This window comes from Hermetia illucens, chromosome 1 (genome assembly GCF_905115235.1).
Source record: "Hermetia illucens chromosome 1, iHerIll2.2.curated.20191125, whole genome shotgun sequence".
NCBI lineage: Eukaryota > Metazoa > Arthropoda > Insecta > Diptera > Stratiomyidae > Hermetia > Hermetia illucens.
Genome location: NC_051849.1, coordinates 211,443,731 through 211,459,971, shown reverse-complemented (window position 1 = coordinate 211,459,971; position 16,241 = coordinate 211,443,731). Strand labels below are relative to the sequence as shown.

The 16,241-nt window shown below is 42.4% G+C and overlaps 1 protein-coding gene across 4 annotated transcripts; it reads left to right on the top strand.

Annotated features, from left to right (window-relative positions):
• Positions 1 to 656: 656 nt before the first annotated feature.
• Positions 657 to 14,960, top strand: LOC119661268 (protein FAM151B). 4 transcript variants are annotated; one of them, XM_038070526.1, is made up of 5 exons: positions 657 to 750; positions 13,488 to 13,604; positions 13,811 to 14,058; positions 14,127 to 14,336; positions 14,415 to 14,960. In XM_038070526.1, exons 1-5 carry the CDS (start codon positions 672 to 674, stop codon positions 14,763 to 14,765), a joined length of 1,005 nt encoding a protein of 334 aa, XP_037926454.1. In that variant the 5' UTR covers positions 657 to 671; the 3' UTR covers positions 14,766 to 14,960. The 4 variants fall into 4 exon arrangements, with proteins under 4 accessions (XP_037926454.1, XP_037926457.1, XP_037926456.1 ...); XM_038070529.1 differs by lacking the exon at positions 657 to 750 and adding an exon at positions 802 to 823; XM_038070528.1 differs by lacking the exon at positions 657 to 750 and adding an exon at positions 830 to 1,015.
• The last annotated feature ends 1,281 nt before the right edge of the window (positions 14,961 to 16,241 follow it).

Below are 16,241 nucleotides of genomic sequence, written 5' to 3'. Positions count from 1 at the left end.
CAACATTTTGTGGTTCATGTCATCGCGGTCCCGTTGAGGTTAGTATTTGCAAATCGATTATTTTCGTCACATCTGAAGGAAAATTCTCATATTTTCTTGAACAACACATGAAACGATACACAGTTAACACATAAGAGATTGTAGCGCACGGTTTTTTCTACTTAATCGAAAAATCACACGATTTTGAGGTTTCAGATGCCATCAAATCTCCGATTAGGTCCTACTTGAGTGAGGAAAACCCAAATACCCCCTCCCAACCAACAACACAACTGGTCTAAATATATTTTGATTTGAACGCGACATCTGCATGTGAACGACGGCTCTTCGGAGCGACCGTTTTTCTGAGGAATGGATTTGTAGGAAATTCAAACTTCGTTTATTTTGGAATTAGCGGAATATGTTACGGTGACCAGAGTAAAGTTAAGTGGCGGCTTCAAAGTAATAACTGAGAAAAGCATCTTTTGTAACTGGGGTCGGTAGTCAGTAGATATTTTTCGTTTTTTTAGACGACTACCTTTTAGGTGCTAAATGAGGAATTTTATGTTGATGAGAAGAATGGAGTTCGCGCTTCAAGCACGACTGATGCATACTGAATCCTTTTCATTCGATTCCTCATGTATATATCTTGCATAAACCACTTCAAATGATTCAAAAAGGGATCAACGTTCGACATGTTGGGTGCGCGGGTACAGCCGACCCCTTCCCTCCCGCACTATACGCAAACGTCACAACAAAAATTGTCTATCGAGGGTAGGTTGACTCTTCATCGCTTGGCGACTTTGTTTTCCTTATCTCCGCTGACATTTTATCTCATCGAGTGAAGGTAGATTAAAATGTATCAAAGCTTAATTTAAAGTGGCGACCATAAATTTTAATTAATCGCGACAAGCGAATAAGCAGGTGATCGTCATCAAAGAGGAGAAGCACCGGTTGCCTGGCCCCAGGTTCAGCCGACATTTGTTGAGCGAGGCTCCACAGAAAAGTTTCCGAGTCGAGTTTGAAGCATTTGCCTGTGGTATTTTTGCATTTTTCATTTCGTAATTGAATTAGAAGAAAAGTGTTTGCTGCATTCATCGTCATTTGCATAAGATGAACATTTAAGCACAAAGTTTTATTGCTTCATAGTCAATTAGTGAAAAGTGTTTGGCGTCATGTTGAATGGTGGAATGGGTAAAAGTGTGCAAAAATGGATTGCTTGTTGCCTGATACTAGGTGAGGAACTATAATTTGCACTCACACCACTTTTGAGTTGCAAGGCCCGAATCCTTCCTAGATTACGAACATCCTATTAGGGTTTTCGGAGAGAAATGTTGGACATAAACTCTGAATAGTGTAGGAGTTTGCTTTGCTGTAAGAATTCGTTCAGGGTAGATCCTCCCATGCAGGTTCCTTCAAAATTATCGAACAAATTGTCGCTGGATGATTTCTCATGCAATTATAAGTAAAAATAAGGCATATTTTATAGATTTCTTAACCCTTTAACTGCTCCGGGCATTTTAATTTCTAACAAAAATGTACGCATCTACTTCAGTATATCTAATAAATAGTACCCACACTCAGTGCGCCGGACTTGCGAATGTTTTGGAAAAGCTAATCCGTACACATCATAGTCACTAAACCCAGAGCTGGGCAAGATCGTCTTCTTTTTCTTCAGCCTTTGCCCCGCTCACAAACGGGGTGGGCTCGTCGTGATCGGTTTCGCCATTTGGCTCTATGGAATGCCTAATCTGGGTGCAATATCGAGGCTTTCAAATCCTCGTCCAGCGTATCAGCCACCGTTGTTTCAACCCCATAACGATCGCGAATATCCTCATTTCGGATGTGATCAAAACGTGCCACGTCACTAGTCCAATGCAGCATCTTCGTCTCCATTACCGCGAGACGCCGTTCATTGTCTTTTATATTCGACCAATACTCAGAACCATAGAGAGTGACAGGACGTACAACATTGCGGTAAATTTTCGATTTGAGACGTTCGTGAGTATGTTGAGGCGTGTGATGAGGTGTGAATGGGCTCTAAGCAGGAGAACTGCTAGATCCATTTATGTGAGACTCTTCCTTGAATATTGTACGTACGGGTCTCCTACGTTGTATGATTTTGCGATGACGGCACAAGGCAGGAAAGTGCTCTACGCTTGTCAGCGAGTAGCGTTGTTATCGTGTCTTCCTGTATGTCGTACAGTCTCGACCGATGCCATGCAGGTCTTGTTGGGTGTTCCTCCTCTTGATCTGGAGGCAGTCCGGCGTGCAACGGCCTACAGGATCAGGAGGGGCGTACCTTTGTTGCAAACAGATTTACTAAGTGTAGATCAGGTGGAAGGTCTAGGACCGCTTGTGGTGAAAAGGGTGTTAAATGTGAGTGTAACATCTAAGTGGCAGCTTAGATGGAACGAATGTGGGAAAGGTCGGGTTACGCATGGGTACGTCAAGTATGTGTCTGTCAGAAGAAGTTCCGTCGTGGACTTCGGACTTGAGATGGGCTTCCTCCTCACGACGCTTCAATGAGTTTTTCTTCTCGTCATGCTTTATGACATAACCCATTTACTATTTGATTTTAGGATAAAATTAAGTGGGGTTTCCAGTAAATTTATGAAAATTATATATGTATGTTTCTTTCCTTTTAAATGATTGTCCAAGGATCAAAAGGAGTGAAAATCCGAAGGGGCAATGTCGAGAAAGTAAGGGGTTTTGCGGAACTAACACCGCAATTTTCTTCTGAGTGAATGCAGCAGTGTGAAGCTCGGCAATACCATAGTATAATATAACGTTACCCAACCTCTGTTTATCAAGGATGAGTGGTTTTTCCTTGAAAGCTTCTTCGATATGCTTTCGCTGGGCACAATGTACCTTTACTATTAGGACTCGTTTGCGTGATAACAACTTCTAGTCAGAAATGCCTCGAACATTCCACCAAATGCATATAAGGACCTTTCGATGATGAAATTCTGCCCTTGACGTCGATGGCGATGTTTGGTACTTTATGTGAAAGGTGCTTGCCTCATTTAACATTTTTGTAAAGAACCCAATTCTCATCCTCATCAATTACTTCCATGTTGAATGCGTCGCAGTTCTTTGAAAACTGATAATAGCAATCAACTACCTCTTGAATAGTACTTTTCCCATTGTTAGCCGGACGGGGCTAGCAGGGTAGGTTATCAAAAAGTTGCATGCACTTGGGATAGTGGGGAAATGTAAGCTTATGGTGGCCAAGCATGTATCACCCACAACAACGGTTTTGCAGTCTAAACCTGCCTTAGTAACTCCAAACATTCTGATTTTGCGTCAAACAGCTGCTGAGTCCTGATAACGACATCGCTCCATCTGAAGTAAGGTCTACCACGTCAGGTTGGATCCGTATGAATGAAGATGTGTTCTTCTTCTTTTTCTTCAGCCTTTGTCCCGTTCACAAGCGGGATCGGCTCGTCGTGATCGGTTTCACCATTTGGCTCTATCAAATGCCTGAACTGGATGCAATCTCGAGGCTTTTAAATCCCCATCCAGCGTATCAAGCCACCGTTGTTTCGGCTTGCCTTTTGGTCGTTTCCCATTGGCTTCGATGTTCAGACGAATCTTGGCAAGTGAATTTTCGTTAGCGCGAATTGCGTGACCATACCATCGAAGACGCGTCTCTCGGAAATTTTTCATGATCGGTGCAACCCCATAACGATAGCGGATATTCTCATTTCGGATGTGATCAAAACGTGTCACGCCACTAGTCCAACGTAACATCTTCGTCTCCATTACCGCAAGACGCCGTTCATTGTCTTTTATAGTTGGCCAACACTCAGAACCGTGGAGATCGACAGGACGGACGACATTGCGCTAAATTTTCAATTTGAAACGTTCGTTGATACGTCGATCACAAAGAACACCAGTTGTGGAACGCCACTTCATCCAGGTTGCGTTAATGCGTGAAGCAATTTCATAACGCAGTTCTCCATTGGCTGATAGCGTTGACCGGAGGTATTTAAATCATTCAGTTCTGGGTAGATCACTGCCGCTAACAGTGATTGTGCCTGTTTCATGGGGATCGGTCGTCAAAAATTCAGTTTTGTTTAGATTCAATCTGAGGCCGTGTTCCATGAGGCGATCATTCCATTTTTGGACAAGTTGCTCGAGATCATTTTTGCTATTAGATGCTAGGAAAACATCATCTGCATAAAGCAGTGTACAGGGCGCTGGACGTTGGATGTCCCGTGTGACAGTGCCCATAACAAGAATAGAGAGGAGTGGTGAGAGGGCTGTTCACCAACAGAGCCACGAAGCGGTTTTGATTCACCCGTCACATTTCGAACTTGACTTTTGGGATCGTGGTAGAGCAATTGAACCCAGCGCATGAGTTCTTCTGGCACTAAGTGTTGCCGTAAAGCATACCATATGAGTCGTATGGCACACGGTCAAACGCTTTGTCTAGATCCAGAAAATGTAATGTAAAGAGAGCGATGCTTCTCACGGTTTTTCTCCATGAGTAACCGCGGAGCGTGTATCGCGTCAGTAGTTGTACAGTTTTTGACAAATTCGGCTTGATTCACGGTTATTTCAATTATTTCGCGAATATGGTTGTCAAGAATGCGTTCAAAAATCTTAATGGTATAGAAAAGTAACGGGATCGGTCGGTAATTTGAACATTCTGCTGGACTATCTTACTTTTTTCCAGATTGGAACTGTGATACTTTCTTGCCAGTCAGATGGTGTTCTTCCTTCCTGAATAACCCGGTTAAAGAATTCACTAAGCCACATTGTTGGGTCCCAGCTCTTCGCTTTCCAGAGCTCAGATGCGATGTCGTCAGGTCCTGTGGCTTTCCCCGATTTCATTTGTTTTATTGCCTCCTCGACTTCAGTCGCGCGGATTGATTTTGTGACCACAATCAGAGCCCCGCTGAGACAAGCAACAACGGTACCAGTCTATACCAAGTGCATGGCTTAGCATTCATACTGGTGGATTTAAGACCTACTTAAATCTCTACCGAACTAAGGAGTATGGCACCCGTGTTGAAACGCAACACCACGCCGAGGCCCGAAGGTCTCGTCTCGCTTGAGCGTAACCAAAAACCCCCATGAAGCTTCCACTAGGGGACCAACCGCAAATAACCGAACTGTCCTCACATACAACAAGAGTTCACCCGAAGTATGTGAGTCCAGGGGCTTTCCCGGTTCCCATGGTACCAGTATACCCCTGGTAAGGTTTCGTGACCAATTTGCCACTTCAGATGAGTCCCCGTGCAGACTCGGGTCTGATCGCCCTAATTAGGCCTTTGGAGCATTCGCCTACTGAATCACGGCCGGCAAACCAAAGTGGTTACAGCGTCTCCCGGTGCCACCACTATGGAGGTTATCCTCGGCCACTTGGTTTTGGTTTGGCCGATAGGGCTGCCGCCCCATCTTCCTCGCCGCCACCTCTGAGCACCAGTTGCGCTGACAGGTGGAACTGGTCCAACTGTGGATAATGATTGTGGAAGTGGAGGATGAGCAAATTCTTCAGTTGAAATCTGCTCGAAATATTCTCGCCATCTATCCGTTGCGGCTCGAACAGAAGTGTTCGATATCCTGTGTGCGTTCGTTTCGGCTTTTGCCCGGTCGATACAGATCTCTTTCGCCATCACGAGTGTCCAGTTTCTCGTAAAGATTTTTGTAATTGTCCACTCGGATGTTGGCGACCGCTTTCTTTTCTTCCCGGTTGGTTCTTACACATTTGCCAATTGGGCAGCGTTTTATCGTCGGGGAACTTGTGGTAGGGGGTTTCTTTTCACGGATCTTCATTTCAACATTTTCATTCCTAAACCAAGTATTTCGGTTGATATACCGCTTACCTGCCTTGGTGACCCCAAGGGTTGCAGAGGCCGCTTTATGGATCGTGTCTTTCATTTGTATCCACGATTATTCCACATTCGTAATGGTTGGTAATCGCGTAAGTGAAATTATTTCTTCTTCTCACGAATAACACCACCATTTAATGCGCCGCGGGCCAGTGCGTTCTTCACGCTGTTTTATCGGTGGCTTAATTCGCAGGACGGCAACCAACGGTCGATGTTGAGGTGCGATGGTCTCATAGGGAATGGCTTTGCAATTAGCGGCGGTGGTAAAATGTCGGCGTCTTATGAGAATATAGTCGATTTGCGTTTTACATTTCCCACTATAAAATGTAGGAAGATGAGACAATCGTTTGATAAACCATGTATTCATAAGTACAAGGTCATGGGTGTTCACGATATCGATTATACGCTCGTCACCCTTTCCCCCATGGCACCTGTTACTGCCTGCCTTTTCGCCCACATGGCCAATAAGGTCACCGACAATGATGATATAGTCATCAGCAGGCACATTACAGGTCATTTCATTGAGAAGTTGCCAGAAGGCGTCTTTCTCGGCATCAGGTCGACCTTTGTGGTGCTTATGCGGTGAAGAAGCTGATATAATGGTGAGCTTCATGAGCCGACTTCTTTAATAACATCACGGAGACTTTCGGGTTTCTTGCAGAGCGCAGATATCAATACGCCTTTTCCGAAGGACTCTTGCAAGTTCCTCTAACTTTCCAGTTAGGGTGCCAATAATTAGCGCGCAGATACTTGTTTATTATACTCGGACTAACTTAGGTCCTAATGCCGTCCATCATCATCATCTACGGCGCAACAACCGGTATCCAGTCTAGGCCTGCCTTAATAAGGAACTCCAGACAACCCGGTTTTGCGCCGAGGTCTACCAATTCGATATCCCTAAAAGCTGTCTGGCGTCCTGACCTACGCCATCGCTCCATCTTAGGCAGGGTCTGCCTCGTCTTCTTTTTCTACCATAGATATTGCCCTTATAGACTTTCCGGGTGGGATCATCCTCATCCATACGGATTAAGTGACCCACCCACCGTAACCTATTGAGCCGGATTTTATCCGCAACAGGACGGTCATGGTATCGCTCATAGATTTCGTCATTGTGTAGGCTACGAAATCGTCCATCCTCATGTAGGGGGCCAAAAATTCTTCAGAGGATTCTTCTCTCGAACGCGGCCAAGAGTTCGCAATTTTTCTTGCCAAGAACCCAAGTTTCCGAGGAATACATGAGGACTGGCAAGATCATAGTCTTGTACAGTAAGAGCTTTGACCCTATGGTGAGACGTTTCGAGCGGAACAGTCTTTGTAAGCTGAAATAGGCTCTGTTGGCTGACAACAACCGTGCGCGGATTTCATCATCGTAGCTGTTATCGGTTGTGATTTTCGACCCTAGATAGGAGAAATTATCAACGGTCTCAAAGTTGTATTCTCCTATCCTTATTCTTCTTCGTGTTTGACCAGTGCGGTTTGATGTTGTTGGTTGATTCGTCGTGCCAAAATGCGCTAAATCCACCTGGACCGTAAAGGTTGCCTTCCATTCTTCTTCCCATTTCATCCACGAGTTAGTCAATTTGAGACGAGCCTCTTTATATGTCGGTGTTAACCCATTATTGGCCAAGGGATCGTATGTGACCCTGAAATTTACAATTTTTTTCTCAATTTTCAAGTCGTGCTTTTTAATGGTGTAGTAAGTCAAATGTATCAATCAACTTTTCATAAAAGAAACAAAAAAAAAACTATAACTCAGATGCAATGCTATGAGGGTAAGGACTGTAGAACATATGCCTAGTTTGGTGAATATCCCGATCATTATTTTTGACTGTTTTTAAAATAATCAAATACATCATTTCCCACCGTTATTCCATATTTAGTTTATTGTTCAAATGTCTAAATTATGGAGAATAAAGTTACTTTTTAAAAAACGATAGATCAGTAGTAATTATCTTTAGTGATTCATACTGGGGTCGTGGGTGAGCCGACGGCCTGATAACAGTTCAGTGCTTAGATCCGTTGCACGACCTTGAGCATGTCAATGGCACGTTCTTTTGTTTGTTTACTTCGGTTATCCCCGACTCTCTAGCCAGGCGTTTTTCTAGAATTAGCTCAGTTTTATGCCACCAGTTCGTGAAAGTGAGTGATTAGTATGGAGGCACACAACGCAGAAACCAGTACAGCATGGACGACTGAAGAACTATTGGATATTTTGCAAGATCAAGTCGCTGGCGATGAAATTGATGCTGTCTACATCCCTCCTGATGTAGACGAACTAACCGACCAAGAAATTTTGATTTTGCTAAAGATGTAGCTGGAACTTTTGAAATCCATTTTCACAAAGGTGACACCAACATTTCAACAACATTATCAAGTGAAGATAAGAGAGTAGCTCGTCCCCGCACTCCTCCCCCTTCCACCTCATCTGCACCTCTCAAACGTAAGAAATCCCAAAATAAAAATCCTATTTCTAAAAAACGTAGTCAACAAAAATCCGGCGCTGCCCTTTCAAGACCAAAAGGCAAAAAACAATTTATTCCTTATGCTGGTTGTACAACAGAAACCACTTCTGATCTGGGACTCGGTGGCAGTATTGTTTTGCAATTACTGACTGTTGTTTTTGAGCAGCCAAAAAACAGAAAGAGAAAGGTTTTTTGTGCCACAGGGACCGTTAGAGAAAATCGATTGAAAAAGTGTCCTCTTCTGCCAGACTCTGAATTGAAGAAGAGTGAGAAATCTGTTAGTCAAGTGGCACGATAACTCCCCGGTCGTGGTTGCAAGTAACTACACAAACATTGAGGTCCTAAATAAGGCGATATTTGAAAATCGTGTGCGAAAAAAAAAAACGTTTGGTCAGCCCCAAATGATCGCTGAATACAACCGGTATATGGGAGGAGTTTATCTTCACGATAATGGCGTAGCCAATTATCCGATTACAGTGAGGAGCAAGAAATGGTGGTGGCCATTGTTTATCAATTCCCTGGGAAATTCAGCGGTAAATGCCTGGAAAATACATCGACGTCTCAAAAATGACGCAATGCCGCTGATTGATTTTATTACTGATATCGAAATCCCCCATTTCATATGGAAGATACGACAACCTGGGTCACATGATCATTAGACAACCCTCGGATTCTCGAAGGAGGTGTAGGATATGCAAGAAGAAAACACCATATTTGTGCGAAAAATGCGAAGCCCATCTTCATCCCCCTTATAAAGCCGTAAGTTGTATAAAGTGATAACCAATTATAAAAAATCTAAAACATTTTTGTATTAATTCAAATAAAACAAAAAGTAAAAAAATAAAGATGATTTTTATTATTTTCTAATATTGGTAAATAATGGGTTAAACGAGGTGCTTTAGTAGGCTTTTTATAGTTACTGCTGCTTTCTGCATGCAAAATCTGCTGCACCCATCTCTTTTTAATAAGAAGAAGTAAAGTTTATTTATAGTATCTTCCTCCTTATTCAGGGCGATTTTTCTTTTCTCGTTTTTTTTTTATTTCCACGCGGATGCCTTTTTGTGCCGTATTTTCCCTTTAATCTAAAGGAATTCCGCACAACTCCGTCGGATCTACCCATTTCCCTCAACACCACTCTCACTGTGCAGCCCCAATTTCCCATTTGGGCATATAAACTCTGGATAGTGTAGGAGTTTGTCTTGTTGTAAGATTTCGTTCAGGATAGAGCCTCCCATGCAGGTTTCTTCAAAAATATCCAATGTATAATTAAAAAAATTTCGCCAAGTTTAAATTAAGAATTCAACCTATTTTTTTGTACAAAGTATTACATATTTAAATTAGTGTTAATTACCAAAAAAAGTAGCATATAAGTTGTAGGAAATTTATTGAAAAAGGGGAGAAGTGATCCTTAAGATAACGGTATCCATAAGCCTAATAAAACACTAATGAAAACGCAAAAATATATATGTTTTTTCTTTTGCAAACGTGGTCTTTTTTCACGATTTTTTTCCGATTTCTGGATACGAACCCGTTTCGAAGTCGAAAAGCCAGATTCACTCCATTCTTTGCTTCTTGTTTTGTCTCAGGATTATGGTAATAGACCCAAGTTTCATGCATAGTGATGAATCGACCCACAAACCCACTTATCCTTTCGAAAACACTCTAAATGTTGCTGAGAACATTGCATTCAAATGTGTGTTTGTTCTATTGTTAGTGAATGAGGCACCCATTGTGCACACAGCTTTCTGAAATCCAATACTACAGTCAAAATATTGCTTACACTGCCCAATGAGATGCGCAGGGCTTCTAATAAATTTCTTTCAGTCACTCGACGATTTTCCAATACGATATCCTGTATTTTTTTTAAGATTTCTGGTGTTGTTACTGTTTTCGTACGTCCTTGACGTGGATCATCTTTAAGGCTTGTACGATCGCATTTAAATTCAGCAACACGTGTTTCTACTGTACCAATTGAAGGCGAAGAGTCCTTGTACCATACACTTTCAACATTCGTTCATAAATTTTCTTTGTTTTTGTTTGAAGTGTACTTCCCAGGCAGCATCCAAAATCTAATCTCGGGGCCAACAGGTGCATACAGCCCTCAACCGAGAGACTGGAATCTGGTATGCAAAGTAGTATCACTGAAGCGAGTAAAATGGGCATTTAACTCGTTCCTAGATATAAGTCTGCAGGTCCGGATGGCATCATTCCTGCGCTAGTAATAGAGAGAATGGATGCCCTGGGTCTACATACTCGGAATACATATCGTGCATTCCTAGCACACTCTTATATTCCAATTAATTAGCGTGATGTGAAGGTGATATTTATTCCCGAACCAGGGAAACTCATCTACACATACGTAAAAAGCTTCCGGCCGATCAGTCTAACGTCCTTTCTACTAAAAGGACTAGAAAGACTAGTAGATCGGTTCATAAGGGATACACACGTTCCTAAGGGGCCACTTCACCATAGGCAACACGCCTACCAGAAAGGCAAATCCACGGGGACAGCGCTCCATGAACGGCAAAAATTGAAAAGGCGATGTGCGAAAAAGAATACGCCTTAGGCGCCTTCAATTATGCCTCATTCTCGGCAATTTGCTATGCGACAGGACAACATGGAATCGAACCGCTGCTAATCATTTGGATCCTTCACATGCTAGAGTGGAGAAGAATCCACATATTGGTCGGCCAGAAGTTTATTGAAGCAGGATATCTTAGGGACTGCCCACAGGAAGGGGTTCTCTCTCCGCTGTTATGGCGCTTAGTAGTGGATACCCTGCTGTAGCTCCTGGAGGACAAAAAGTCTTCGCGCAAGCATTTGCGGACGACCTGGCCGTAATAATTACCGGTAAGTTTGTGGAGACAGTATGTGATCGCTTGAATGCAACTCTGCATGAAATCCACAGTTGGTGCCTCCGCAATGGACTCACGGTGAACGTTAGGTAGACTGGACTGGTTATGTTCACTAGGGACATCAGGTGGGGCAACTATACGCTACCCATCAGCTGGCACAAATAGTCAAGTATTTAGGAGTACATTTCGACTCCAAGTTAACGTGGAGCACCATATCCAGGAACAATATCGTAAATCCTGCAGATTGCTCCGCTGCTGTAGGAACGCGATAGGTAAGACCGGGGGACTTTCATCAAAACGGATACACAGCATGTATACATCCATAATAAAACCCATTTTAATATATGCATGCATCGTCTGGTGGCCGACACTGAACTTTGCTAACAATAGGAAACTGCTCACGCAGATTCAGAGGCTTGGTTGCCTAAGTATTATTGGAACAATAAGTACTAAGACGACTGCGGTACTTGAAGCTATCCTAAATATACCCCCCATTCACTTGGAGGTGAAACGGAAAGCAGCCAATGACGCATATAGACTCGATACCATTGGAGCATGGAAAGGCGGCCAATCACGCGGTCATGCGTCTATCTGGAAATTCCTTGACAAACATCCGGTAGCTCTGATACCGACCGATCATATGGTTTCCGGATTCGTCTTTTGAAAGGACATACATACCCCGACCCCTCGGAAACATGATCACCATATTCCAGGCTGAGATATATGCCATTTCATTGGCAGCAGAAGAATGTGTGCGACAAAAATGGAGGGGTCGCACCATTCGAATCTGTGCCGATAGTCGGGCGGCATTATCAGTACTAAACAGCAACGACATATCAAGCTAGTTGGTGTGGAGTTGTCATCAGGTGCTGCTGAAACTTGGCCGACTGAACGAAACATTCATGGATTCACAATGGTGTCACAGTCAAGTCTACTCTGAAAGATGAAATGGCAAGGATTCCCGCAGCCGTGTGGAGAAATTTGAACTCTTGCGGCAGGCGAAAATCCTTGTGAAAGAGCCTGGAGTCGCTAGAGCGGCATTTTTGTTGTCTCTTAAGAACTGGGACATGAAAACCCTAGTAGAGCTTTTAACGGGACACTGCTTCTTAAACTACCATATGGAAAGGACTGGGGTTGTGGTTTCGGCTATGTACAGTCAATGTGAGGAGGAGGGGGAGACGGCCCTGCACTTTTTATGCAGCTGCCGGGCCTCCTCATATCTCAGACGAAGATACCTTGGCAAAGTTTTCTTTAATGAAGAATCTGCACACTCTCTACCTCTGGAGAATGTTCTCAGGTTCGCTAAAGCCTGGGAACGCCGTAGGCGGGAAGCCATCCAATAAGCGATTTACGGGGATAGTACAATGGGCCTAATAATGGCCTGAGTGCTCGGAGCTGCGGCTCCCCCAGTAAACTAAACTTCTTTGTTTTTAAACCTTTTAAACCTTCCAAAAATTAAAATTCAATCACTGAACGATACTTGATTTTTTCCATTGTAGAAGGATACTGTGACATGTCGATACTAAATGGCTTGTAAACAAAGAATGAATTGACAAATTGAGATAAAACTTCACATACGTTCATATGAGCAGTGTATCAACATAAAAAAAAATTATCCTAGTAGCAACGCCCTCTTTTACCGAATCGCAAAACTTATTGGACAACATAGTACCTCATCGTTTCCACCCTCTAAAATCACTTCTTTTGCTTCCTCTACTGATATTAAAGTGAGGACAAGATTTGATAGTTTGACTGCCGATGTTTTTTTCGAGAGCACTAACATTTAACTATATCTTCCGGAGATATTACTTTCTTAACTGTTGGCCTGCGGGATCGAGAGAAAGAGAGGCATTAAAATGTATTTCGTTTTTCATACCCTTATGCCTGTGAATTGGACAAAATTAATAATCAGTGTCTTCCTTTAAAAGTTTGAAATTATCCAAAATTAGCTAACAAAGGAGATATTATCAGACATCTGTTTTTATATTTTTACAAAATTTCGGTAGTAACAGACAGCGCGATGGCTAAAGAAACAAACGATCAACAATAATGAGATTATATTTTTCTATACACAGGAAAAAGTGGGAAAATTGTACAGGTATTTGTTATATAAAATTATTTTTTCATTAATTTAAGGTCACGTTTAAAAAAGTCCATACAGACTCTAAAGGTATGTACATATGCTAGGTCGATTTCATGCCTTGTCTGCTCGTATATTGCTTTTTTTTCCTTCCGTTATCCTGTTCCCCAATGTTCCTCCGAGAATAGAAAAAAAAAAACAAAATTTTGATCAAATGATTGAATCTTTCCAAATGTTGAAAATGGAATTCTCATTCCTTTCTTTTCTATTTTAGGCAACATCAAAACCCTTACAATGGCCGCAACAATTGCACGATCCGATACTAACTTGACCTCTGTCCTCTGGGCTCATGCAGTTAATAGTCAAAAACTGCTGGATGAAGCGCTAGCCGGTAAGTTTCATTAACATTAACCTAAGCACCTCGAATTTAATAGGGAGTAGAAGTGAAGGCTAAGGACATTTGGTGTAGTTTCTCTTGTTTCTCATAGTTTTAAAATTGGCGCCCGACCTGAACCTCCTTAAAGTCCTGGATAATAACGATTTCTTGCAATTTTTGGAACATTAGAAAAACAGATTTTCAGATCAAATGAATTTTAGGAAAGATTGACATGATAGAAGCCGATATAGTGCTGGGGACACTGGAGAATGACACGTCCGGGCAGCAAATACCAGTTATGGGTCATCCTCCGGCCAATGTGTCTGATATAACATTGGAGACATTCTTAACCAAAATATTGGATTATAACACTTTAAACCCAGATCGACAGAAAGGCGTTAAATTGGACTTCAAATCGACGGTTGTTTATGAAGGCTCTATTGGTATTCTGAATTCGTTGTGGAAGAGAGTATGGAATATATTTTGCTACGGTTTAAGCACGGAGCGTTGAATACTTACTTTTGTAAATTTTCCAAGATGACCTATCCTGTCTGGCTGAATGCTGATATTCTACCTGGTCCTGTGAACCCAACTAGTATCCCTGTAGATGCAAATTTCTTCTTATCTGCTAGCAAGAATTTTTCTTCAGCGGTTTTGTCGGTTGGATGGACAACACAATGGGGACCGTCATTCTCGGAGGGGGCATATAATAGATCTCATGTTGATGCTATGATTGGCGCCATACAAGTAAGCCGCATACTTTTCTCTTTAGTTCAAATTATGTTTTGATCCTATTTGTTATATAAATTGCTCTGACTATTTTAGGGAAACAACATAACAGGATCTAAGCATGAAATTACCTTCCCGGTACGTGCAGGCATTGCTGCCCAAAGTTTATCGGAGCTTCAGCGCCTATACTCTTCCCTCAATGGAACAAACAAACTTACCTTGACAATATGGTCATCGGCTGGCGACAGAGTGGACATTGAAAAACTCCGTGAGCTTATTTTTGATTTTGGTGTCGACAAGGTATATTTAGATGTGCCAGAAGAAGTCTCAAGCAAATTAGACTTGGGCCGAAATGGAGCATCTTCTCTGTGGCCATCTTTATTGAAATTTAGTTTCATGAATTTGGCAATGTTCTTTGTCACCCAGATATTGTCAACCAGAAACTGAGAAAATGCTCCGTACTGGGTATAAAAAGGATGAATGCAAAACGGTGGTATTTAGAATACTTTCTAGCTTCCTATTAAATAATATGAGATTCAAATATGATATGCTGAGTAGATTTAGTATGTAGAAACTAATTTTCTCCTCATGTGCAAGATGTAAAGACAGAACAATATTAAAAAGTCAATTTAGGAAATTTAATCCCTTTTAATTTACACCCTCTCTGCAACAGTGCGCAGAAATGGTCATTTTTGGTCCAAAAAATACAAGAAGTGAGGTTTGATTAAGCCGAGTCAAGTGGACTTTGGATTTTGCGAATGGAAATGTCTTATGTAAATCGGGTTAATGTCTGTCTGTGTGTCTGCCACACGCAGTTTACATATTTAGGCGGTTCACTCTAAGTAATTTGAGTTCAGACGAAATATAACGCGCTGTAACATGGTGGGCGTAGTTCTTCTGAGATCTCAAGTTATGCGGCGGTAAGATCAGCAATGCGTGGGAGTGCGTAATGCTGAAGTTTATTTTATATGATTAGATTTCTAAACAACCCTTTGTCCGGATTCGGCTGCAGTAGGTTTGCATTGACAAGGAAAAGCCCATCAAATATTTGCGCCCTTTCAACCCTGCGATGCTGATAGTGGACTAGCAGGCAATAAAGGGCGGATAATGCTAAAAGAATAGTCTCCCTTTGGTCCACCTCTTTAGCAGAGAGTGTCTGGGAAGGGCGGTTTATAAGCCATGATGTGGGGTTGGAAATGCTAAAGTTAAAGTTTTCCGGCCCTTCAAATCTAATGCCGACCTAGATCGAGTCGGTGCAGCTAAAAGAATGTCGGTTGAAATGAAGATCAACGTGGTAGTGGGATGGTCCACGGAAAACTTCCTTCGGAAAACTTTGCGAGTTTTAATCACGTAGGAAAATATCCACATCACCTTAATACGGTAAACTTACATACATTGGGGGCAATTTGACAAAAAAGGGTCCCAGGACAAGCAGTGAAACATATTCTACAACCAAGGAGATGTCGATCGGTACAGTGCAGCACAAGCTACCCTGGCGAAGCCTCAACTAATTAATCGTTTCTACCATTTACGGCGCAGCTTCAAATTACGAAGCCATTTTCGCAATCAACAATAACAAGCCAACAGCGGGAGTTTTTTTATTCAACGCCTCGTTGGCAATAGCTACAACAACAATCTGTAGGCAACGACAACCCCAAGAAACGGAAGAGTTTACGCGTTCGATACATTTTTGATTTTGTGTCCAAAAACCTTAAAATAGGAACTTATATTAATAAAAGTAAAAAACGTTAGGCCGAAAGAGCCGGCGCGAAGTTTTTAAGTGTAAGGCTGGGCAGGCTGTAGCCTCTCGCGCTCCGATGGTTCTCCCGGTTCCTCATCTTGGTATAGGCATTGGGGTTCGAGTGATTCCGCTTCTATCATTGTATTGTTGGATTTTCTGCTCCGGTCACGTTTTCCGCTTGT

Excerpts from the sequence above, each read along its gene's own strand:
- LOC119661268 (XM_038070526.1), top strand. The coding sequence starts at position 672 with ATGTTGGGTGCGCGGGTACAGCCGACCCCTTCCCTCCCGCACTATACG. Across the intron at positions 13,605-13,810 it reads GCTGGATGAAGCGCTAGCCG|GAAAGATTGACATGATAGAA; the intron begins GTAAGTTTCATT and ends AATGAATTTTAG. Across the intron at positions 14,059-14,126 it reads TGAATTCGTTGTGGAAGAGA|ATGACCTATCCTGTCTGGCT; the intron begins GTATGGAATATA and ends AAATTTTCCAAG.